This window comes from Ctenopharyngodon idella, chromosome 14 (genome assembly GCF_019924925.1).
Source record: "Ctenopharyngodon idella isolate HZGC_01 chromosome 14, HZGC01, whole genome shotgun sequence".
Classification (NCBI taxonomy): Eukaryota; Metazoa; Chordata; class Actinopteri; order Cypriniformes; family Xenocyprididae; genus Ctenopharyngodon; species Ctenopharyngodon idella.
In genome coordinates this window covers 1,068,054-1,094,035 of record NC_067233.1, presented here as the reverse complement: position 1 = coordinate 1,094,035, position 25,982 = coordinate 1,068,054, and the positions used below count along the sequence as shown (strand labels likewise).

The 25,982-nt window shown below is 36.1% G+C and overlaps 2 protein-coding genes and 1 long non-coding RNA gene across 8 annotated transcripts in view; 2 read left to right on the top strand and 1 right to left on the bottom strand.

Annotated features, from left to right (window-relative positions):
- The window catches only part of LOC127525781 (uncharacterized), a 231,807-nt gene that overhangs the window by 30,978 nt on the left and 174,847 nt on the right, over positions 1 to 25,982 (top strand). Inside the window, exons 9-21 of the mRNA XM_051918719.1 lie at positions 1,769 to 1,942; positions 6,512 to 6,685; positions 7,421 to 7,594; positions 7,899 to 8,072; positions 10,127 to 10,300; positions 10,393 to 10,566; positions 11,302 to 11,475; positions 11,568 to 11,741; positions 12,478 to 12,651; positions 12,926 to 13,099; positions 15,157 to 15,330; positions 15,423 to 15,596; positions 16,331 to 16,504. Coding sequence (XP_051774679.1) covers positions 1,769 to 1,942; positions 6,512 to 6,685; positions 7,421 to 7,594; positions 7,899 to 8,072; positions 10,127 to 10,300; positions 10,393 to 10,566; positions 11,302 to 11,475; positions 11,568 to 11,741; positions 12,478 to 12,651; positions 12,926 to 13,099; positions 15,157 to 15,330; positions 15,423 to 15,596; positions 16,331 to 16,504 — 2,262 coding nt within the window. The remainder of the gene's footprint in view (positions 1 to 1,768; positions 1,943 to 6,511; positions 6,686 to 7,420; positions 7,595 to 7,898; positions 8,073 to 10,126; positions 10,301 to 10,392; positions 10,567 to 11,301; positions 11,476 to 11,567; positions 11,742 to 12,477; positions 12,652 to 12,925; positions 13,100 to 15,156; positions 15,331 to 15,422; positions 15,597 to 16,330; positions 16,505 to 25,982) is intronic.
- On the top strand, positions 2,451 to 5,155 carry LOC127494022 (uncharacterized). Its single transcript, XR_007924792.1, has 4 exons — positions 2,451 to 3,317; positions 4,357 to 4,525; positions 4,633 to 4,719; positions 4,834 to 5,155. It is a non-coding gene; the product is annotated as an uncharacterized LOC127494022 (long non-coding RNA).
- The window catches only part of LOC127494020 (transmembrane O-methyltransferase homolog), a 130,431-nt gene continuing 124,166 nt past the window's right edge, over positions 19,718 to 25,982 (bottom strand). For 3 of the 6 annotated variants that reach the window (XM_051859538.1, XM_051859540.1, XM_051859537.1), the window contains exons 2-4: positions 20,555 to 20,827; positions 20,230 to 20,450; positions 19,718 to 20,105 (exon numbers count right to left, since the gene is read on the bottom strand). In XM_051859538.1, the coding sequence (XP_051715498.1) occupies positions 19,794 to 20,105; positions 20,230 to 20,450; positions 20,555 to 20,810 (789 nt within the window). In that variant the 5' untranslated portion in view covers positions 20,811 to 20,827 and the 3' untranslated portion in view covers positions 19,718 to 19,793. Of the gene's footprint in view, positions 20,106 to 20,229; positions 20,451 to 20,554; positions 20,828 to 22,659; positions 22,760 to 25,982 lie in introns of those variants that run through there. The other 3 variants (XM_051859539.1, XM_051859544.1, XM_051859541.1) reach the window with 3 other exon arrangements.

Genomic DNA, 25,982 nt, shown 5'->3' with positions numbered 1-25,982 from the left:
GGGAAGCTAATGAGGAGTAACGTGAGATTAACAGGGTAACAAGAGGGCGGGGCAACAATAGACAGTTGAACACATGGCGCAAACAACATAACACATGCCGAAGCACATGGCGAACGAACACAAACACCACACGCGTGACCGGACAAACAAGTCAGCCGTGTGTTCCAGATGAACAGCAACACAAGGTAGATCAAACCGCCGTCCTGACAACAACAGGGAGTTTAGTTAATTTGACAGGACCAGACTTTGAGAATACGGAAAGAGTTGCTTTGAGTCTGACTCTAAAGATCAAGTCAAGACGATTTGTTTTTTATTTGCTAGAAAAATGGAAAAAAAGACTCACTTCTGATGAACTGAAACTTTTATCTTATACTGTGAAAGCAAAAATGTTCCTAATGAAAAAGATGTTTTATCTGATTCTTTTAATTATACCCGTGTCAGATGATGTTTTCGGTATGTTTTTAAGTTCCGGAAAATCTCTGTCTTAATTTTTTTCCAAGTACCGGTAAATCTCTTTATAAAGCTTGTGTTCTGGTTTTTAACAAAAAGGTGCTTGATAAGAGGGTTGACATGGCGTAATGTTTCTGTGTGATGATGATAAATCAGATTGGAGATCATTTTATGAGCCAATTTTAAGTACAAGAGTTGGGAACGTACAATGGAGACTTTTACATGGTGCAATAGAGACAGAGCGCATTTAGGCCACGCCCACACCGGGGGGGAAAACAATCCAACTGTCTGCATTGACTTTGTATTGCGTGAGGCTGTCTCCTTGTCATTTCTGACTTATAACAAAAAACAGAACAATGTCTAAACACTGATATGTGACAAGGTGTAATGAAAACAAGCTAAAAAACCCTGAACTAAGTTTTTATAAGCTATCGATCCATAAAAGCCAGTTTTTAAGGAGACAAAAGTGGATACAGGCCATAGGACATGAAGCATCAGCAGGAAGAATGGGTAAATTTTGGGATCCTGACACTCAGTATGCCTCAGTATGCCTACGTGTGCAGTAAACATTTTGTCACTGTTAAAGGAACACTCCACTTTTTTTGAAAATAGGCTCATTTTCCAACTCCCCTAGAGTTAAATAGTTGAGTTTTACCATTTTCGAATCCATTCGGCCGATCTCCGGGTCTGGCGGTACCACTTTTAGCATAGCTTAGCATAGTTCATTGATTCTGATTAGACCATTAGCATCTCCTTAAAAAATGACCAAAGAGTTTCAATATTTTTCCTATTTAAAACTTGACTCTTCTGTAGTTACATTGTGTACTAAGACCGACAGAAAATGAAAAGCTGCGATTTTCTAGGCCGATATGGCTAGGAACTATACTCTCATTCCGGCGTAATAATCAAGGAACTTTGCTGCCGTACCATGGCTGCAGCAGGCGCAATGATATTACGCAGCGCCTGTGACCCTGCTTGCACAGGGAGCGTGCCTTGCAACCATGGAGACAATTGTGAGAGACGCTGCGTAATATCTGGGATCAGATCAAAATATTAATGCTGTTTTTAGCTACAGTAAAATCCAGAAAACTCAGTGATTTTCATTTTTACAGTTCCATGGATGATCTTATCACATTTTAAATGAAATGGTGTAAAAATGAGGGTCTATGCTCTGTTGTTGATGAAAACATATTTTTTTTCTCTTCTACTAATGTAGACAGTGGAGTAAATTATTATTTTTTTTTTTTTTGAAAAGTGCTTAATGTAAATAATAAAGTCTTTTTCAAAATTAAAAAAATCTCTCTCTTTACTAATGTAGGTTAAGTGACTGTGATATGACAGATGAAGGTTGTTCTGCTCTGACTTCAGCTCTGAAATCAAACCCGTCACACCTGAGAGAGCTGGACCTGAGCTGGAATAAACTAGGAGACTCTGGAGTGAAAAACCTCAGTGATCTACTGATGAACCCACAATTCAAGCTGGAGAAACTAGAGTTAGTATCATTATACTGTACAGCAGTTACAGTGAGATTAAAGTTCACTGTTTAGTTTAAGACAACTGGACTCAAGTCACATCATTTATAGCGCTGCACTTTCTGCTGTTTCTCCATCTGAAGAAAGAGTCAGAAATACTATTAGTTAACGGCTTGTTATGTGTATCAGTAGAAAGAGCATTAAACTTTAAAGCATTTGAAACTTTGTGGATATAAAATAGTTTTATACTGAAATCTGACAAATCTTTGCTTTGAAACAACACAGAAGTGAGAACAGACTAGGGATGGTAAGATTCACTGATTCGCATCGGTGCATCAGCATTAAAGTTAACTATGCGATGCATCGATTTAAAAAGTGTGCATCAGATACAAGTTGGCATTTGTGTCACGATGCATCGTTTCTGACAGTTTCTGACAGATAGTTTATTATTTAGAAAGTGACCAATAATTTGTGACCAGTATTTCATATGTAGATTGATTTCTCCTCTCTAAACTGTTCTCACTGGCGTATCACAATACTACAGAGACGAGGCATGTCCTGAGAGTCACAGTGAATATAGATTAACATGGCACTACAGTGTTGGTGAAAGGGCCATGCCTTAGAAGTCAGAAGGCACTTAAGTTAATTTATGATTTGCTGTCTGTCTGAACCAGGGGTGGCTAACCTCGGTCCTGGAGAGTTCAGCTCCAGCCCTAATCAAACACACCTGAACAAGCTAATCAAGGTTTGAAAGGTTGTTAGAAAGCTATAGGCAGGTGAGTTTTGATCAGGGTTGGAGCTAAACTCTGCAGGACTGAGGCTCTCCAGGACCGGAGTTCACCACCCTGGACTGAACCAAAGAAATAAAAGTGAACTATGACTTCCACGATGCAGAAAACATGGACGGAATCACGGAATTCATTCATAAAAACAGAATTTACTGTATAACGTGGAATGTCACAGAATTTGTCAAATTTTGGATGAATAAATCAAAAGTAGATGGGCACACTTAAATCACGATATGGACTAGTGTCTGTGAATATTAAACCGCAAGAAGACTATGTACATGAATCCTGCATGTTCTGCGTGTCTCTGTGTGAATGAACCCGCAAATGCGTTTACTAGCCTACACATACTGAAGCACAACAGTGTTTTTTCCAGCGTCTGCCATCTGACTATATGACGACATGAACACAAACTTCATCTCCAAAGCTGCTCTGAGAGTCACTTCATGAGCATTTTACTGTTTCATTGAGTAGCATCTGCCTGCAAAACCGAAGGCTGCATTTTCAGGACTGCATTTCTAGGACCCTAGATTTTTAGTGACAGCGCCACCTACCGAATTACAGGACCAGTGACCGCATGTTTTTCTGGAAGATGGACGATATTCAGAGTGTGAGTATCAAATGTGAATCATTTTTATTTGTTTAACATTAAAAACAATTGTGATGCATTTAATTGCAAAGTGAAGTGATCGTGAGTTGCTGAATAGTCTTGAATGCACTTTATAGCCATCATATATTAGCTTCTAATGCTGTAAAACGAATTGTTAGCATATTAGTTTAACAAAACTGTAGCACGACTGACAAGCTTGTGTTGACTTGGTGAGTACGGTATGATTAATAATCCTAGCCTGTACAATAACCTGTAGCACTTCATTGTAAAATCTTGTTATTAAGTTAAAATAATCGTAATGTTTTAACTATCACGTGTGTGCTCACTGTCAGCCTGCCCAGGTGAAAAAATACTATAGTAAATACTATACTGTTTTTGTACATTGTATAGTATTTGTATAAATTAGTAAATTGTAGTATACTGTATAAATTATAGTATTTACAACACTGTTAATGAATCCTACAGCATACTGTAGTATACAGTGAACTGATAAACTGTAATAAATACTGTAGTATACTTTATTATTTACTACAGTAAACTGTAAACCCTATAGTTGTAGAAAACTTAGTACAGTATTGGGTAAAGGTATTTGTTTATATTACTATAGTTGTTATATTACCACAGCAAATACAGAATTACCACAACAAATTAATTCAAGTACTTTACTATAGTATGGTTCAAAAAAACTATAGTATTTACTATAAATTAGTATTTTTTCACCTGGGCATGTTTACCCTACAATACATGTTATGAGCATGTCTCTTCATTTTGAGATTGTTTTTATAATGTTGATTGAGGCATTTGACATTTTTAATAGTCAGACATAACAGAGAGGCCATCATAATAATAATACCGCGTGTTAGATTGTGTCATGTACTGTGTTCTCTATAAGTGATTTCAGTGCAGCCAATATATGACAAAAGAATAATAAATAAATTGGTCAAGTACTAGGCTTAGGCCTAAATTATGTCTATTTGTTTACATGAAATGAACTTGAATGAATGTTTTATTTGACCAGTTGGACTCTCTCTTTTTCAAGAAACACACAATCCAAGAAGGAAGATCCTTTCCTGGACTATAGAGATGCACCACATGCTGCAAGGAGTTCCTCTGCCCGTTCTGCAGCTCTGCTTTGTTTCACCCAACAAAGTTGAGCAAAGTGAAATCCCATTTGGAGAGCCATTTCAAACACACAGTTCTCCATGAAGGTAACATTTGCAAACATTCTTTTGGGAAATGCAATGTTATGATTAATTTAATTTGACCTCAATTCCTAGATCTGTGTATATTTCAATGAACATTTTTCTTTTGATAGACCATCATATATGGTCTGGCTGGGCTGCAGAATTTCTCTGCGGGATGTTGAGAAGACCTTCTTCTCTGGTCTGGATTATCATCACAGGTAAGAGTAGAAAATGTAATTTTTTTTTACACCGTCCAATGTATCATTTTTTTAAAGCATTATCAGTATTTCTGTTAACCCAGCAGTGATTATGTTCTCCATTTACTATTTCAGTGAAGTGGAAGAAAAGAGAAAAGAGGGGAGAACATCTGTTGGTAGGTAGTGCTGCTGCATACTTCACAATCTGTGCTTTAAATATTTAAAGGTCAGGAAATGTCATGTCAATAACATGTTATTTCTATTCAGATTTCTTGCATCTCTTTCAATTCATTATTTTCTCAGTTCAGATGGGCTTTATTGACATCAAAGTTTCAAGACCCTTTGTTCCAACAGCATCAAAATAAAATTTTTCCAAAACTTTGAACAGTATGCAATAACAGTAATATGAACATTAATTGGTATGAAGATTGATATAATTATTTTTGTATCGTATATAATCTTTTAAATATGAAATTTAAAATTAGAGAATTGAACATGTTTAACTAAATATTCCTTATTTCATTCACTTCTCTCTCTCTCTCTCTCTCTCTCTCAGGAGTCAGTGAAGAGAGTGTCTCTGAAGTTCTTCTGTGTGGTTCACATCATGAACAAATTTGTTTTTGTGTGTTCAACTGTTGTAATATATTATTTTATAAAATATACACAATCTTAAATCTACCCCCAGAGTCATCCTTGTGTTTCCACTCTGTACTTGAAAATGTGGTTGATCTAGTGATTGAAAAGCTATACCATGATTCTTTGTTTATTTTACTTGATGGGTTATTATATTATGCTAGTTAGTCACAATAATTACTCAACATTCAGCTCTTAGCAACCAGGTTTAATTGCAAGAATGAAAGTAGTATTTGGGTGTTATAAACCTTTAAAAACCTCTGAAACTCTAAGTAGTTAGAATTGGGTGGAAATACTGCCTTGGTGGCGCTTTTTTTGGTCCTCCAAAACTAGGGTCCTGTCACTGCGGTCTCCGGTATTGCAGACAGATAATACTGTTTAATTTGAGGACACTATTGTCGTAACATATACACAGACACAGACAACCCGTCAAAATAAACACAGGGCCCTATTATTGTAAACAAATTAATAAATTAAGTTGGGCCCTACATACTGAATTGCATCGTATCATTTTTTTTTTTCATTGCATCGTATTGCATTGAAGTGCATTGTGTTGAATCGAATCTAAATCGTATTGCACCGTGCCGTAATAGGAGTGAATCGTATCGCATTGCATCGATAGTGGCTTCATATGTATCTTTAATGTATCATATCGTTGCTATGCATCGAGATGAGTATCGCATCGGCCTCAGTTATGGAGATGCACATCCCTTGAACAGACTAAAAACAGCGTAACAAATGACAGTAGATTATTCTGACAGAGTTACAGTTATACTGGACTAATGCTACTTTTCACTAAATCTTAATTTATTGAGCAAAATGTGTATTTAGAGGTTGTAAACTACACTTTAAATGACTTAAAATAAATTGATTCATGTACAAAATTTTCTTCCATTGAAAATGTGAAATCAGTCCATATATATGTATACTTTTCTATTGTTTCTATATTGATCCTATATATTAATCTCCAGTGATAAATTCACTTATTTGTGGAGTGAGGACGGATCCAGACTTGGATTGTAACTAGTGTCCTCAAATGCTCCTGTCTTGGTTTGTTCATATCATGAAGTTTCCATGATTTTGCTGGTGTATTAGTGACTGTATGGCATTTATTAATGATTCATTTAACTCACACATGAACTGAACATGGATTTGAGTCATTTTCTCTTTCTCTCTTCAGTCTGAATAGATGCAGTATTACAGAGAAACAGTGTGTCATCCTGACTTCAGCTCTGAAATCAAACCCGTCACACCTGAGAGAGCTGGACCTGAGCTGGAATAAACTAGGAGACTCTGGAGTGAAAAACCTCAGTGATCTACTGATGAACCCACAATTCAAGCTGGAGAAACTAGAGTTAGTATCATTATACTGTACAGCAGTTACAGTGAGATTAAAGTTCACTGTTTAGTTTAAGACAACTGGACTCAAGTCACATCATTTATAGCGCTGCACTTTCTGCTGTTTCTCCATCTGAAGAAAGATTCAGAAATACTATTAGTTAACGGCTTGTTATGTGTATCAGTAGAAAGAGCATTAAACTTTAAAGCATTTGAAACTTTGTGGATATAAAATAGTTTCATATGTTAAAATCTGATAAATCTTTGCTTTGAAAAAATACAGAAGTGAGAACAGACTAAAAACAGCGTAACAAATGACAGTAGATTATTCTGACAGAGTTACAGTTATACTGGACTAATGCTACTTTCCACTAAATCTTATTTATTGAGCAAAATGTGTATTTAGAGGTTGTAAACTACACTTTAAAATGACTTAAATTGATTCATGTACAAAATTTTCTTCCATTGAAAATGTGAAATCTGTCCATTTAAATATTAACTTTTCTATTGTTTCTATATTGATCCTATATATTAATCTCCAGTGATAAATTCACTTATTTGTGGAGTGAGGACGGATCCAGACTTGGATTGTAACTAGTGTCCTCAAATGATCCTGTCTTGGTTTGTTCATATCATGAAGTTTCCATGATTTTGCTGGTGTATTAGTGACTGTATGGCATTTATTCATGATTCATTTAACTCACACATGAACTGAACATGGATTTGAGTCATTTTCTCTTTCTCTCTTCAGTCTGAGTGTTTGCAGTATTACAGAGAAACAGTGTGTCATCCTGACTTCAGCTCTGAAATCAAACCCGTCACACCTGAGAGAGCTGAACCTGAGCAGGAATATAATAGGAAACACAGGAGTGAAGCACTTATGTGACGTACTGAAGGATTCACACTGTAAACTGGAGAGATTGAGGTCAGTAACATTCACATACAAGAATCAAAATGCTGAAAATCACTTCAACAGTTTAAACTAAAACACTTTATACTCAATATCTCATGAAGAGCCTGAGTTCACATTATATTTGTGTAAAATTCTTCACCTTAATATTTTGTGATCTGGTGAAATGATGATGATCTCACTTCCTCTGTCTGTTTTATTTACTTATTCTGTAAAGTCACATCATCTTCATAAGTTATTTTCTTTTCTCTTATTTTCTGCTCTCTCTCTCTCTCTCTCTCTCTCTCTCTCTCTCTCTCTCTCTCTCTCTCTAATGTAGGTTAAGCTGCTGTTATATGACAGATGAAGGTTGTTCTGCTCTGACTTCAGCTCTGAAATCAAACCCGTCACACCTGAGAGAGCTGGACCTGAACGTAAATAAACTAGGAGACTCTGGAGTGAAAAACCTCAGTGATCTACTGATGAACCCACAATTCAAGCTGGAGAAACTAGAGTTAGTATCATTATACTGTACAGCAGTTACAGTGAGATTAAAGTTCACTGTTTAGTTTAAGACAACTGGACTCAAGTCACATCATTTATAGCGCTGCACTTTCTGCTGTTTCTCCATCTGAAGAAAGATTCAGAAATACTATTAGTTAACGGCTTGTTATGTGTATCAGTAGAAAGAGCATTAAACTTTAAAGCATTTGAAACTTTGTGGATATAAAATAGTTTTATACTGAAATCTGACGTCTTTGCTTTGAAACAACACAGAAGTGAGAACAGACTAAAAACAGTGTAACAAATGACAGTAGATTATTCTGACAGAGTTACAGTTATACTGGACTAATGCTACTTTTCACTAAATCTTAATTTATTCAGCAAAATGTGTATTTAGAGGTTGTAAACTACACTTTAAAATGAATTAAAGGGGTGGTTCACAAATTTTTTTTCTAGGCTTGATTTGTTTTATGGGCGCAGTTTAACATGTCTTGCTTCGTCTTTTAAAAAAAAATGCCATATTTTTCATATATTTTACCTTTATTTTACACCGTTCTCTCCATTGTCATTTGCTGGTTGACTTCCTGGTTCTATGATATCACTCCCTCCAAAATACGCAATGGGCTCAGATTGGTTAGCTGGCCCAGTGTATTGTGATTCGCTGAAGCGCCTAGTTCACGTTGTCCGGAAACGCCACGGCCCTTACATTACGGGCAATAGTTGCATGTGCTTCGGTGGAAATGTAAATAATGGCGTCAATATTGCCGTATCAATTTGAGTCCGAATCAGACCCAGATAGCAGTAATGAAGAGGGTCAAGCAGAACCTCTGCAAGCACAGCTTTTAAAGGGCGTTTCTGACTGGTTAGTATTTCTGTTTGTATTTGTGTCAAAGTGTTTAGATATGCTGTCACTTGTGAATGTTACTGCTGTTTATGTTAGCTTTTGATATACGGTTTTATCCTGATTAAAGCTTTACTGTAGCTTGATACATGACTGAGTAATAGCATTTTTGTAAAGGTATTGTAAAGTTTGTTGGTGTTTGTAGGTGTTTGTTGGAGAAGTATGAAATAGAGTTTAGCTAACTGGCTAGTGAAGCCAAACCGTGTTGGTCTTTGTTTACGTCCTTGATGCAACCAAAAAATAGCAACAGAACTATACTTTTAAAAGACATGTACAAACAATAAAACATACTTACAGTTTGGGGCCCATAAACAGCAGCTTCTGCTTTTAAAGTGGGAACTGCTGCATCTTTCAGTAATAACCTTTGTGCAAATCCAGCATTGAACTGGTGTAGATTCTGGAAGTTGTCTTCCGTGAAATGTGCAGCACAGACAGCTAAATTAGGAGTATAAATGTCAGGAACAGAATTAAACATACATTTTAACCAGTGTTCCCGAAGTTCAGCGTCCCTAGGAAGGCCAAACACAGAAGACTTGCAATCCACGTGAAAATAACATTGTTTCGATGGCATGGCTACAACACTGTACTGCAACAACTCTTCCATAATGCCGCGCGACATGGCCTCGCCCACTTTGTTGCATGTCACCAACCCGGGAAGAAGCTCGTTGTAGTCCAAACCGGTCGTAATTGTAGGCATTAATCTGCCATAACTTTAAAAGACAACATCTCTGTTTGCATTGAACTTTCAGCGCTGTAACTTTGCAGATGTTGTTTATGCTCAAGCAGCAACATTACACACTAACTAAAGTTAAAAAAGTGAAATCACAATCAACCACCCCTTTAAAATAAAGTGATTCATGTATAAGATTTTCTTCCATTGAAAATGTGAAATCTGTCCATTTAAATATTAACTTTTCTATTGTTTCTATATTGATCCTATATATTAATCTCCAGTGATAAATTCACTTATTTGTGGAGTGAGGACGGATCCAGACTTGGATTGTAACTAGTGTCCTCAAATGCTCCTGTCTTGGTTTGTTCATATCATGAAGTTTCCATGATTTTGCTGGTGTATTAGTGACTGTATGGCATTTATTAATGATTCATTTAACTCACACATGAACTGAACATGGATTTGAGTCATTTTCTCTTTCTCTCTTCAGTCTGAGTGGATGCAGTATTACAGAGGAACAGTGTGTCATCTTGACTTCAGCTCTGAAATCAAACCCGTCACACCTGAGAGAGCTGAACCTGAGCAGGAATATAATAAAAAACACAGGAGTGAAGCACTTATGTGACGTACTGAAGGATTCACACTGTAAACTGGAGAGATTGAGGTCAGTAACATTCACATACAACAAAGGAAAAGTGTTTTGATATTGAATGAAACAGAATAAAGAGTTTTTTCTCCCCATTTCTCCTAATGTAGGTTAAGCTGCTGTTATATGACAGATGGAGGTTGTTCTGCTCTGACTTCAGCTCTGAAATCAAACCCGTCACACCTGAGAGAGCTGGACCTGAGCTGGAATAAACTAGGAGACTCTGGAGTGAAAAACCTCAGTGATCTACTGATGAACCCACAATTCAAGCTGGAGAAACTAGAGTTAGTATCATTATACTGTACAGCAGTTACAGTGAGATTAAAGTCACTGTTTAGTTTAAGACAACTGGACTCAAGTCACATCATTTATAGCGCTGCACTTTCTGCTGTTTCTCCATCTGAAGAAAGATTCAGAAATACTATTAGTTAACGGCTTGTTATGTGTATCAGTAGAAAGAGCATTAAACTTTAAAGCATTTGAAACTTTGTGGATATAAAATAGTTTCATATGTTAAAATCTGATAAATCTTTGCTTTGAAAAAATACAGAAGTGAGAACAGACTAAAAACAGCGTAACAAATGACAGTAGATTATTCTGACAGAGTTACAGTTATACTGGACTAATGGTACTTTCCACTAAATCTTAATTTATTGAGCAAAATGTGTATTTAGAGGTTGTAAACTACACTTTAAAATGACTTAAATTGATTCATGTACAAAATTTTCTTCCATTGAAAATGTGAAATCTGTCCATTTAAATATTAACTTTTCTATTGTTTCTATATTGATCCTATATATTAATCTCCAGTGATAAATTCACTTATTTGTGGAGTGAGGACGGATCCAGACTTGGATTGTAACTAGTGTCCTCAAATGATCCTGTCTTGGTTTGTTCATATCATGAAGTTTCCATGATTTTGCTGGTGTATTAGTGACTGTATGGCATTTATTAATGATTCATTTAACTCACACATGAACTGAACATGGATTTGAGTCATTTTCTCTTTCTGTCTTCAGTCTGAATAGATGCAGTATTACAGAGAAACAGTGTGTCATCCTGACTTCAGCTCTGAAATCAAACCCGTCACACCTGAGAGAGCTGAACCTGAGCGGGAATAAAATAAAAAACACAGGAGTGAAGCACTTATGTGACGTACTGAAGGATTCACACTGTAAACTGGAGAGATTGAGGTCAGTAACATTCACATACAACAAAGGAAAAGTGTTTTGATATTGAATGAAACAGAATAAAGAGTTTTTTCTCCCCATTTCTCCTAATGTAGGTTAAGTGACTGTGATATGACAGATGAAGGTTGTTCTGCTCTGACTTCAGCTCTGAAATCAAACCCGTCACACCTGAGAGAGCTGGACCTGAGCTGGAATAAACTAGGAGACTCTGGAGTGAAAAACCTCAGTGATCTACTGATGAACCCACAATTCAAGCTGGAGAAACTAGAGTTAGTATCATTATACTGTACAGCAGTTACAGTGAGATTAAAGTTCACTGTTTAGTTTAAGACAACTGGACTCAAGTCACATCATTTATAGCGCTGCACTTTCTGCTGTTTCTCCATCTGAAGAAAGATTCAGAAATACTATTAGTTAACGGCTTGTTATGTGTATCAGTAGAAAGAGCATTAAACTTTAAAGCATTTGAAACTTTGTGGATATAAAATAGTTTCATATGCTGAAATCTGACAAATCTTTGCTTTGAAACAATACAGAAGTGAGAACAGACTAAAAACAGCGTAACAAATGACAGTAGATTATTCTGACAGAGTTACAGTTATACTGGACTAATGGTACTTTCCACTAAATCTTAATTTATTGAGCAAAATGTGTATTTAGAGGTTGTAAACTACACTTTAAAATGACTTAAATTGATTAATGTACAAAATTTTCTTCCATTGAAAATGTGAAATCTGTCCATTTAAATATTAACTTTTCTATTGTTTCTATATTGATCCTATATATTAATCTCCAGTGATAAATTCACTTATTTGTGGAGTGAGGACGGATCCAGACTTGGATTGTAACTAGTGTCCTCAAATGATCCTGTCTTGGTTTGTTCATATCATGAAGTTTCCATGATTTTGCTGGTGTATTAGTGACTGTATGGCATTTATTAATGATTCATTTAACTCACACATGAACTGAACATGGATTTGAGTCATTTTCTCTTTCTCTCTTCAGTCTGAGTGTTTGCAGTATTACAGAGGAACAGTGTGTCATCCTGACTTCAGCTCTGAAATCAAACCCGTCACACCTGAGAGAGCTGAACCTGAGCGTGAATATAATAGGAAACACAGGAGTGAAGCACTTATGTGACGTACTGAAGGATTCACACTGTAAACTGGAGAGATTGAGGTCAGTAACATTCACATACAAGAAACAAAATGCTGAAAATCACTTCAACAGTTTAAACTAAAACACTTTATACTCAATATCTCATGAAGAGCCTGAGTTCACATTATATTTGTGTAAAATTCTTCACCTTAATATTTTGTGATCTGGTGAAATGATGATGATCTCACTTCCTCTGTCTGTTTTATTTACTTATTCTGTAAAGTCACATCATCTTCATAAGTTATTTTCTTTTCTCTTATTTTCTGCTCTCTCTCTCTCTCTCTCTCTAATGTAGGTTAAGCTGCTGTTATATGACAGATGAAGGTTGTTCTGCTCTGACTTCAGCTCTGAAATCAAACCCATCACACCTGAGAGAGCTGAACCTGAACGTAAATAAACTAGGAGACTCAGGAGTGAAAAACCTCAGTGATCTACTGATGAACCCACAATTCAAGCTGGAGAAACTAGAGTTAGTATCATTATACTGTACAGCAGTTACAGTGTGATTAAAGTTCACTGTTTAGTTTAAGACAACTGGACTCAAGTCACATCATTTATAGCGCTGCACTTTCTGCTGTTTCTCCATCTGAAGAAAGATTCAGAAATACTATTAGTTAACGGCTTGTTATGTGTATCAGTAGAAAGAGCATTAAACTTTAAAGCATTTGAAACTTTGTGGATATAAAATAGTTTTATACTGAAATCTGACAAATCTTTTCTTTGAAACAATACAGAAGTGAGAACAGACTAAAAACAGTGTAACAAATGACAGTAGATTATTCTGACAGAGTTACAGTTATACTGGACTAATGCTACTTTTCACTAAATCTTAATTTATTCAGCAAAATGTGTATTTAGAGGTTGTAAACTACACTTTAAAATGAATTAAAGGGGTGGTTCACAAATTTTTTTTCTAGGCTTGATTTGTTTTATGGGGCGCAGTTTAACATGTCTTGCGTCGTCTTTTTAAAAAAATGCCATATTTTTCATATATTTTACCTTTATTTTACACCGTTCTCTCCATTGTCATTTGCTGGTTGACTTCCTGGTTCTATGATATCACTCCCTCCAAAATACGCAATGGGCTCAGATTGGTTAGCTGGCCCAGTGTATTGTGATTCGCTGAAGCGCCTAGTTCACGTTGTCCGGAAACGCCACGGCCCTTACCATTACGGGCAATAGTTGCATGTGCTTCTGTGGAAATGTAAATAATGGCGTCAATATTGCCGTATCAATTTGAGTCCGAATCAGACCCAGATAGCAGTAATGAAGAGGGTCAAGCAGAACCTCTGCAAGCACAGCTTTTAAAGGGCGTTTCTGACTGGTTAGTATTTCTGTTTGTATTTGTGTCAAAGTGTTTAGATATGCTGTCACTTGTGAATATTACTGCTGTTTATGTTAGCTTTTGATATACGGTTTTATCCTGATTAAAGCTTTACTGTAGCTTGATACATGACTGAGTAATAGCATTTTTGTAAAGGTATTGTAAAGTTTGTTGGTGTTTGTAGGTGTTTGTTGGAGAAGTATGAAATAGAGTTTAGCTAACTGGCTAGTGAAGCCAAACCGTGTTGGTCTTTGTTTACGTCCTTGATGCAACCAAAAAATAGCAACAGAACTATACTTTTAAAAGACATGTACAAACAATAAAACATACTTACAGTTTGGGGCCCATAAACAGCAGCTTCTGCTTTTAAAGTGGGAACTGCTGCATCTTTCAGTAATAACCTTTGTGCAAATCCAGCATTGAACTCGTGTAGATTCTGGAAGTTGTCTTCCGTGAAATGTGCAGCACAGACAGCTAAATTAGGAGTATAAATGTCAGGAACAGAATTAAACATACATTTTAACCAGTGTTCCCGAAGTCCAGCGTCCCTAGGAAGGCCAAACACAGAAGACTTGCAATCCACGTGAAAATAACATTGTTTCGATGGCATGGCTACAACACTGTACTGCAACAACTCTTCCATAATGCCGCGCGACATGGCCTCGCCCACTTTGTTGCATGTCACCAACCCGGGAAGAAACTCGTTGTAGTCCAAACCGGTCGTAATTGTAGGCATTAATCTGCCATAACTTTAAAAGACAACATCTCCGTTTGCATTGAACTTTCAGCGCTGTAACTTTGCAGATGTTGTTTATGCTCAAGCAGCAACATTACACACTAACTAAAGTTAAAAAAGTGAAATCATAATCAACCACCCCTTTAAAATAAAGTGATTCATGTATAAGATTTTCTTCCATTGAAAATGTGAAATCTGTCCATTTAAATATTAACTTTTCTATTGTTTCTATATTGATCCTATATATTAATCTCCAGTGATAAATTCACTTATTTGTGGAGTGAGGACGGATCCAGACTTGGATTGTAACTAGTGTCCTCAAATGCTCCTGTCTTGGTTTGTTCATATCATGAAGTTTCCATGATTTTGCTGGTGTATTAGTGACTGTATGGCATTTATTAATGATTCATTTAACTCACACATGAACTGAACATGGATTTGAGTCATTTTCTCTTTCTCTCTTCAGTCTGAGTGGATGCAGTATTACAGAGGAACAGTGTGTCATCTTGACTTCAGCTCTGAAATCAAACCCGTCACACCTGAGAGAGCTGAACCTGAGCGGGAATAAAATAAAAAACACAGGAGTGAAGCACTTATGTGACGTACTGAAGGATTCACACTGTAAACTGGAGACATTGAGGTCAGTAACATTCACATACAACAAAGGAAAAGTGTTTTGATATTGAATGAAACAGAAAAAAGAGTTTTTTCTCCCCATTTCTCCTAATGTAGGTTAAGTGACTGTGATATGACAGATGAAGGTTGTTCTGCTCTGACTTCAGCTCTGAAATCAAACCCATCACACCTGAGAGAGCTGGACCTGAGCTGGAATAAACTAGGAGACTCTGGAGTGAAAAACCTCAGTGATCTACTGATGAACCCACAATTCAAGCTGGAGAAACTAGAGTTAGTATCATTATACTGTACAGCAGTTACAGTGAGATTAAAGTTCACTGTTTAGTTTAAGACAACTGGACTCAAGTCACATCATTTATAGCGCTGCACTTTCTGCTGTTTCTCCATCTGAAGAAAGATTCAGAAATACTATTAGTTAACGGCTTGTTATGTGAATCAGTAGAAAGAGCATTAAACTTTAAAGCATTTGAAACTTTGTGGATATAAAATAGTTTTATACTGAAATCTGACAAATCTTTGCTTTGAAACAATACAGAAGTGAGAACAGACTAAAAACAGTGTAACAAATGACAGTAGATTATTCTGACAGAGTTACAGTTATACTGGACTAATGCTACTTTCCACTAAATCTTAATTTATTGAGCAAAATGTGTATTTAGAGGTTGTAAACTACACTTTAAAATGACTTAAATTGATTCATGTACAAAATTTTCTTCCATTGAAAATGTGAAATCTGTCCATTTAAATATTAACTTTTCTATTGTTTCTATATTGATCCTATATATTAATCTGCAGTGATAAATTCACTTATTTGTGGAGTGAGGATGGATCCAGACTTGGATTGTAACTAGTGTCCTCAAATGCTCCTGTCTTGGTTTGTTCATATCATGAAGTTTCCATGATTTTCCTGGTGTATTAGTGACTGTATGGCATTTATTAATGATTCATTTAACTCACACATGAACTGAACATGGATTTGAGTCATTTTCTCTTTCTCTCTTCAGTCTGAATAGATGCAGTATTACAGAGAAACAGTGTGTCATCCTGACTTCAGCTCTGAAATCAAACCCGTCACACCTGAGAGAGCTGAACCTGAGCAGGAATATAATAGGAAACACAGGAGTGAAGCACTTATGTGACGTACTGAAGGATTCACACTGTAAACTGGAGAGATTGAGGTCAGTAACATTCACATACAAGAAACAAAATGCTGAAAATCACTTCAACAGTTTAAACTAAAACACTTTATACTCAATATCTCATGAAGAGCCTGAGTTCACATTATATTTGTGTACAATTCTTCACCTTAATGATTTGTTTGTAAGATAATCTCTTCCTCTGTTTGTGTCTTTCTAGTCTACGGGACTGTGGCATTACAGATGTTTCTTCTGTAACTCAGTCTTTGACTAAATCAAAAGCTCTGCAGTTTTTAAAAGATCTTGATCTGAGACAGAATAAGATAGGAGACTCAAAGCAGCGGCTCCGTGACGTGCTACGAGACTCAAACTGTGACCTGAGGTGAGGAAACATCACTGTGATATTAAAGATCTTCATTTACCTCTGATATGAGAACAAACCTTTCAGATATTCATGAAAGGAAATTATCATTAAGCTTTATTGCAGCAAAGGGTTTGTGTGAGAACAAAATATAAAGCTTTATTCAACAACACCTGCTTTATTAACTGTCAGTTGAAGTGAATCATTTCAGTTTGAGAATAGATTTGTTCAGATTGTAGGAAACGCTGCACTCCTGCTGAAATCGGTGTGTTCAGCTTCAGCTCACAGCATCCAGCCTCACATGAGAAACGTCTCTGTCTCTAGAGTGTTTTTACTTTGACAAGAAACACGTCACACTACTTTACACTCGCTTTACTTTCAGTGATTTACTAAGAGCCTTACAAACATGTTTAAACTAGAGGACAAACGGCTTTAACTAGTGGAAATTTAACTCAGAATAACATTTGTATTTCTCGCTGTGCTTTATTTCATACGCCGTACACTCATTAGCATGTGTTTCTCCTTCACAGTGACTCAATAGGAGTCGCAGGTCCTTCTGCAGTCACACCAACACAGACACACAAACATATGAACGTCCTTCATGTTTTAAATATATTGTATTTAAAACACAAATATTGTTTGAGAAATATCTCTGCAAGATCATGTAAAGTCAGTAATTAATCTGAATACAGGAATTTAATGTAACTTATTTTTACTCAAAAAACAGTAATTGAAATATTTTAAGTAATTTACACTTTGTTCCACTGAACACTGATTGTTTTCTCTTCTGTTCCTCCTTACAGAGTCGATAGAGATTAATCACCAAACATCCCTGATGGATCATTTACATCAGTTTAAATCTGTGAAATGATCATGAGAGGATCAGTGACCATCAGATGATCCACAGAAGAGCCTCTACTGCGTCTATGAGGAGAAATAAATGTGATTAATGTGTAAATGTGTAAAAAGCAGCATGTGTGTTAGAAACATGTGATATTGAATGATTAAACTCCATAATGATTAAAATATTTCTAATCATAAATATGATTTAGTACATAAATGTATCATATGATATAAAGTTAGTCTACAATGTGAAATTCGCATGTTAAAAAAAAAGTTTTCAAACCTTTTTATGCACAGAATATATTTGTTTATTTTTGCTATTCTGTTTTATTTTATAATATTTTATCTCTGTATCTGTTGTTAAAGCACAGATCTACAGTATATTGTGTTTGTTCTGTGGATGGAGTCTCTTCTCCTCTACAGACCAACTAAACATTTTTACCATTTTGTTCCTTCACTTGCTCTGGTCTAGAGAGTCTAATGCATTTTGTTTAGAAATTATAATCTTCTCTTTCACCACATTTACATTCACATGGAAATAAAATGATAAATATACAGTTAAGAGCAGCTATTTTTGTGTGAAAAGTTCACTTTATTGAAGCTTCATAAGCAGATGCAGAGATTCTCCTGCTGAACCTCATGTGCTGTTGTGGGTCAGTTTGACCCGTTTTGATTTTTGAGTTGTCGGAAATATCAGTTAACCTTCAGCTAACCATTTTGGGTTTTTTTCCTTAAAATTGTGACTTTTTTTGTGACAATTTCAACACTGATGTGTTTTGACATACACAAAAATTTACACAATCTACACAAAAATTACATTTGTGACGTTCGTGGGTCAGTTTGACCGGCACATTTTAAAGTTCTAGGGCAACTGTACAGTTTTAAACTACCCTAGTGAAGGTAAAAAGGACTTTTCCCACTTATTTCAATACTGAAAAATATTTAGTCAGCAACATATGATAAAAATTTTTTTCTCAATCGTTTAATCTTTCTGAAATACTATATAACCTACGGAAGAGGATTAGGGCTAAACAATAATAAAAATAAAACCATCTCAAGATTAGTCATTATAATGCGAGATTAAACTCAGTTCTTCCAAGGAAAAAGTTGAAATACAATGTTGAGAATAAAGTTGTATTTCGAGAAAAAGTCAATGTCGAAAATAAATGCGCATTCGATCAGTGTCCATTATATACTGATAGAGGACATGACAGATCACTTAGTCAAAATATATTTTAGACTTTCTTTCAGTAACAAAGAAATACTATCAGCTTTAGCTAATTATAACTGAATAATAATTAGCATATGAACTTTAAAGAGTATTTTCAAGCTTCTGGATCTTTTTAGAAGAAAAAACAGTCCAATTTGTGCAATCAATGTTCTCGCTTAATAACAACCAGTGGACGAGAAGAAATGAGACTTTCAGGAACAACTTAACATGAAAAAACTCTTAATGTGTCTTAATGTACTGAGACAGTGATTTTACAAGACAAACTCAGTAAACATCATACTAATAAAGCATAATATCTATGAGCAGATGAGCCCAGAATATGAACAACACGTTTAATTACACGTTAAGTGTTTTCCTCCCATAGAAAACTGTGATAAAGAAAACGTCTGCTCACTTCTCCAGGTGGAGCGTTTCTTTTCAAAAACTGTTTCTTCAATGATTTCCAAGTCTTTTTCCTCCACCTAATCATTTACCATATGATATGCAGATCTGACATACTTTATTTTAATTATTCACATTTATAAGTTCTGAAATTTCCACTTAAATTACTAATAGTAGCTATAATTTCTTGACAAAGAGTAGTGAGTAGATTTATATTCATTTCATTTATTTATTGAACAAGTTCAAACTAAAGTACAACAATAGGGCAATAAACATTAGTTGAACAGAATTAACATCACTTTAGTCCTGAGACTCGACTAGGAAGATCATATCAGAAGACAAAATTAAACAAGCATATAATAATTATGTTGAGTGGATGAGTGGAGTTTTCCTGTTTGACAGATTAAAACATGAGAATATCTTGAACTTGTGTTAACCACAGACCTTATTTCAGAGATTTAACCAGAAACCCACTGACTTTGGGCCGATGGAAGCAGAAGTGCTGAAATGTGAACTCAGTTGTGGGTTTGAGGACTCATTCCTGTATGGCAGCGTATCTCCATCAGTCCATGGAGTTGTCTGCCCACGCTGAAGCTCTGCGGTCTGGCTGTCACGTACTCCAGAAGGTCTGGAGCTCCAGGCGTCAGAGCTCTGTTGATCAACACAACACAGGAGGTAGAGAGCAGATTCCCTCTCTGTAAGGCCAGCAGGTCTTGAAGGTAAAGCTCAGGGTCATGATCCATTAGAACCAGATCCAGACCATCATTCCCAGTGTGAGAGGGTAAAGAAGAGATGGCCTCAGCCGAGGAGCATGTCAGCACCTGAAACTGAGCAAGAACATGCTGAGCTCATTTAACCATGGTTAACAATAATGAGTAAGATATTTCAGTAATTAACTGAATTAAGGAAATGCACTACAGATCAAACTAATGATGAAAATCCTTCTCTTACGGAATGAAAGCGATGATGTAACACCTGCTGGTTTTTGAAGCCTGCCACTAGTATGATCTCCTCCCCTCGATCTGCTGTCAGAGGATCCAGCTCTACAGTCAGCAGTTTTCCAGACGGAGGGAGCAGACGCAGAATCCTGACGGAAGCGTAGCCACAGTGTGTCCCCAACTCCAAAACCCTCAGCGGAGCTTCACGCGTCACAATCTCATCCAGAAACGCTCCTACAGCGACAAGAGAACATGTTACTCCAGAGCAGAAGATTAGAGGAATATTATCTGTTCAAGAGCTTGATGAAATAAAGCATTAACAGACTCCAGTGCCTGACCTTTCTGAGGGCCAATGTTGGAGGAGGCGTGTGTGGTGGAGTAGAGGTCAAAGGTCAGCAGAACACTCTGAGCCTGTCCGTGGGTGCAGTTGGAGAAGACATAGGCGTGAGTGGAGCTGACACAGACCTTCCTGTGAGAAAGCTTCAGTATGCCAGAATACACCTGACGGCACAGGGCCGACAGCGGTGAGCGGAAAAGAGCCGTCATCACGGCCACAACCGGGAGCAGAGGCACGGAGAACACCAGCAGAGACATCACTGACCATCAGTGACCTAACAGGAGCAGAGGAGCGGTCAGGACAAGAGGCATTCTGGGAAACCTTAAAGTCACGATGAAACGGAAGAAGCCACAGTGACAGAGGAGAAAAGCTGCCCATAACTGCTGGTCTAGGATCAGTTTTCTCTGTAATAATAACATACTGGCCAAACAGATTTGACAAATGATCCAGTGCGTATCTGTGTTTGAGCTCTGAAGAACATCAAAGGTTTCTATTTACGTGTTTTGCAGCGTTGAGCAGTGTAGCCAATCATATTCATATCTGTAGATTTCTTCAAAATGCAACAGCCAATCAGAGGTGTTTAAATTAGGAATGAACAAAAACAGCACACTTGAAAATCCTCTCATTATAACAAACAATCATGTAAATCAGAGGTTCATTGTGCCGTCAGCTTCAGTGATTATAACAGAACTTTGTGAGATCATGATGAAGGTTTTTATTGATTATAAAGGGAGCGCTGTCTGTACGCTTCTTTCTGCCACGCCAAATCCCTCATACAATCCTTTTCTGTTCAAATTAACAGTGGTTTGTGAATGTAGATGCTTTAATAAGAAATAATTGATCAGGAGTGTTTATGCTGGGATGTTAGGTTGACATGTGACTTGAAACTATTTAATGGAAATCTATGTAAATGTGTTTTTAAAGGGGAAGCGCATCTCTTACCCTGGAGCTGGTTCAGCCTCCGTCTATGATCTGAAAATTATTACACAAAATGGAACTTGAAACATAATTATATTTATAACTGACTATCGCTCTGAGACTCAAAGTCTTGGTACACTTCAGTATGATACAGACGTGTTTTATTGCTATTTGGTATGAATTGTTTTTATTATTATCGTGTTGTTGGCTTGATTTTTTTTTTTTTTTCGTGGGGAATTGATTGGATGGTTGTGGTTTCGAGATTACCAGGAACATGAATTTAAACAAAAATAATGATGTGTACCGATTAAATCATTTGGAATAAACACCGCAATATTCCATAAAAAAATAAGAATGGTCAGTTTTGATCTCATGTTGTCTTTAAGAGGAATAAATGATGGAGAAGTCCTGCATACGTCACCAGAGAGAAGTGTGTCATTTCACCGGAAGATCCAGTTATGGCATTTTAAATTAATATTATGAGGTCAAATTATTATTATTTTAAATAAACAAACGCATGCATGGATCCTTCACAATAAGATCTATATCATGTATTTTGAAAATGCATATGAAGAATTTATTTCATGCTGAATTTAACATGTTCTAAAATCAAGATTTAGCAGTTTCAGGTTTAGTTAAAGGGACAGTTCACCCCAAATGTGTGATTATTTACTTATTATTTATCCATCTAAACCTTTCTTTTGAGGAACATTTGGAGAAAGTCCTGCTAAACTGATGATAGTGAAGGAGGACCAGGATTGTGGAGCTCCAAACTGAAGCCATACATTACAAGTGTTCTGAAGATACACAATTATTTTAGGTGAGAATAATGACCAAATTAAAAGAAATATTCTGGGATCAATAAAAGTTGAGTCGGCACTTGTGACATAATGTTAATTTCAGCTTCAAAAATGATATTCACATACTCACTGTTTCACAGACACAAGACAAAACAATATACATGATGTGTGAAAAAGCTCAATATGATCGTTTAGTAACCATTTCTGTGTAAAGTAGCTACAATTTTTACAACTATGTTTAACATAAAGTCTAATTGTCAGATTTATCATAATTAAACGGATAAAAACAAAATAGGAAAAAGGTGCAGAACTTACAAGTGTGTGTGTGTGTGTGTGTGTGTGAAGATAAAGAGAGGCTCACACTCACACCTGTTACTGTCGGACTCACCTGACACACCGAACAAGACGAGTTTATCTAGTCTATGAGAAACCTTAAAGGTACAGGACACTTTTAGACAAGTTTGATGTTTGATCAGCGGTTTTCAGTCTGGAGTGACAGGAGATCTGTAGAAAAGTTATAAATAAATAAATGAAAAAATAATTATTAAATACGATGAATATGAATAAATACAAAGTAGATTAAATAATATCTTAATTTATGATATAAATCTTTCAGTTTATAAATTGGTTGTTTATAAAAGATAGGTGTCTTTTAAATGTGAGGTCCCTCACACGAGGATGATCATATCTGGGGGTCTGTGACATCTGAAGTATCTAATCACACCTGACTAATTAGACAAAGTCCAGATTAAAGCCCCGCTCATACTAACAGTAGCCCGTCATGTCCACTAGATGGCAGTGCGGCATCAAACACAAGGAGATCTAACCTGAAGTGAATGACATCATTCACTGATTTCACTGATTTTTCTTGTCTTTATTGTGTCTCAGAATCATACTTACACATGAGCACCTGCTTTCATGATATTGTTTTCAAAGGGCCTCCAGAAATCACATCACAATAAACAAGGATCAGTTGGTTTACTGCCTCTAATGTCAATTTTAAAAGGATGAATTTAAGAAAATAATGTAACCCTTTCATGCATGGTGTCAACTACAGTGGACAGATATTTGGAAGCCATTTTGAACCATTTAGGTTGGAGTACCATGTCCCAACCACCAAGTGGTGAATACCCAAAGCCTCGTCTACGATTCCATTTAATTAGTGTCTTTGCATCTCTTTGTTGTTTTGAGATATTACATCATATAATCAAAAAGGCGGAGGGAAGAGGAGACGCACCAAGTACCTCAGGAATAAGTGTTAAATTCTTTTATTGTCAAAAAATGTTTTATCAATAAAATGTTCCCAAATGAACCAAGAAACGATGTGGAATAATTTTTGTCATGTGCCATCAACATGTGTGCAGTAGAGGATTAAATTGTTCACTTTATTCAGAAGTGATTATTCTGTTCCTCAATAAAGTTCTTGCATAAATTAGATGGAGTTTTTAAGCAAATCTCCTCTCATTGTTACATCTGTCAAAATACTAGAGTAATTTATAGTAAATACTATAGTGTTTTTGAACCATACTATAGTAAATTGTAGTATACTGTATATATTATAGTATTTACAACACTTTGTTAATGAATGCTTCAGCATACTGTAGTATTAACTATAGTGAACTGATAAACTGTAATAAATACTGTAGTACACTTTAGTTTTTACTACAGTAAACTGTAGTGTATTGTAGTATAATATACCCTATAGTTGTAGAAGTATTGGGTAAAGTAATTTGTTTATATTACTATAGTTGTTATATTAACAAATTAATTCAAGTACTTTACTATAGTATGGTTCAGAATTACTATAGTATATTTTCATGTGGGGCAGATAGTGTGGAAGGTTGTAACAACAGAACTCTTTGTGTTTGACATGAACTCATAATCTGTGATTGTGAAGCACACGTACAAGAGAGTTTTATTTGTAGACAAATGTGGCTATCGTGAATCAAAGTTTAGAGCCCTAGTACAAACAACACTGAGTTACTGATGCTCAGACAAAAAGTGTTACTAATAATTGGCAGGATTTTCATAATAATATAGGAATATTTGTATATAATTTCTTTCTATGTTCACTTGTGTCTCCCAAAGGACATGAATGAAATCGATGCTTCGTAACAGAAAGTCATATTTTGACCCCAATTTGATTTATGACAAACTATTTGAAAATGAGTCAGATTTAAGTGATAAAATGATGCTGGTTTCTCAAACATCAGTGAACATTAGAACAACAACATCATTTAATGTCTTTCTTCAGATGACGAAGAGCCTCTTTTACCACAGACTGAATCACGTGACAGACAGTGATCAGGAGCACAGGTGAGTCTCAAACCGAAAGTGTTTCAGAGACTTCTGGATTCTGTTCCTGCAGGACAAGACCGTCTGTGCTGCTGAAGTAAGCTTTAATACTGACACGATTACAGTTATTTGAGGGAATATGAACGGATTTCATATGAGTTTGTGTAATAATGATTATTAACATGTTCAGTTATAGCCTAACATAAGTTATAACTTGTTGTAAAAGAATAACAAACGATCAAGAAACAGCCAGGAATTACTAAAACAAACAGTTTTATTGACTTTAGTTTTGTAGAAATTAATAGTGTTTTTTATAAAAAGGTTTATTTCCAGTTTTAGGATGTTGTTTTGTGAAAATGTGAAGTCGAAAGTAATCTTTGGACAATCCAGTTTTTCCAGTTAGAGAATGTTTTGAATCAGGGCCAGAGTTTGGAGATTTTGTTTCAGGAGGCGGAGCATATATGAATATTCATGAGATTCGGTATTTTTCCGAGTTGTACCTATATAATAAAGGTTGTGAAATAATCACCTAATATAACATTAACTGTAATTTAGTGCTGTAAGGATATTACACAGCACCAGATCTTCTCATCTGAGCCTCAGCGGTCTGACGTCACTGTCAGAATATCTGAGATGACCAATCAAATCAAAGTAGGCGGAGTTTATGTTCACAGAAGCTGTTGAGCGCGAATTCCAGCGACGCTTCGGTTAACGGTCATAAAGTGCGAGATGAGATGTAAGTAGATAAACTGAACATTTCATATTTGACAGCTGTTTTAGGATAGAAATGTTAAACTACCGACAAAAATAATCAGGGACGCAAACTAATGAACTTTTGTCTAATTTCGCCATTTTGAATTGCCGAGGAGAGAGAGCAGGTGTTGACAAATAATCTACTGACATGGTTTTTAAGTTATTATTATACAGTTTTTTGGCATTCAAACGTCTTGAAGTGCACATAGATCAGAGAAATCAGATCTTCTTGGTAAGCATATGCCCCTCAATCCCTCCTAACTGGCCCTCTGTGATTATAAAACCCTGCCTAAAGCCGGCTGCACACTGTGCGATTTATAACAGTCCTTTACGACTGTTGGGTGAACTGACCCTTTAAGGTATGGGATCAATTTCCAGTCAAATGTATTGCAGTTTCAAATAAAAAAAAGGAATCTTTTAGGATTCTCAAAATTTGTCTCAAACAACCAAATCGTGGCCAAAATCGCACAGTGTGCACCAGCCTTAAAGCGTTAGTTCACCCAAAAATGAAAATAATGTCATTTATTACTCACGCTCATGTCATTCCACACCCGTAAGACCTTCGTTCATCTTCGGAACGCAAATTGAGATATTTTTGTTGAAATCCGATGGCTCAGTGAAGCCTTCATAGGAAGCAATGACATTTCCTCTCTCAAGATCCAT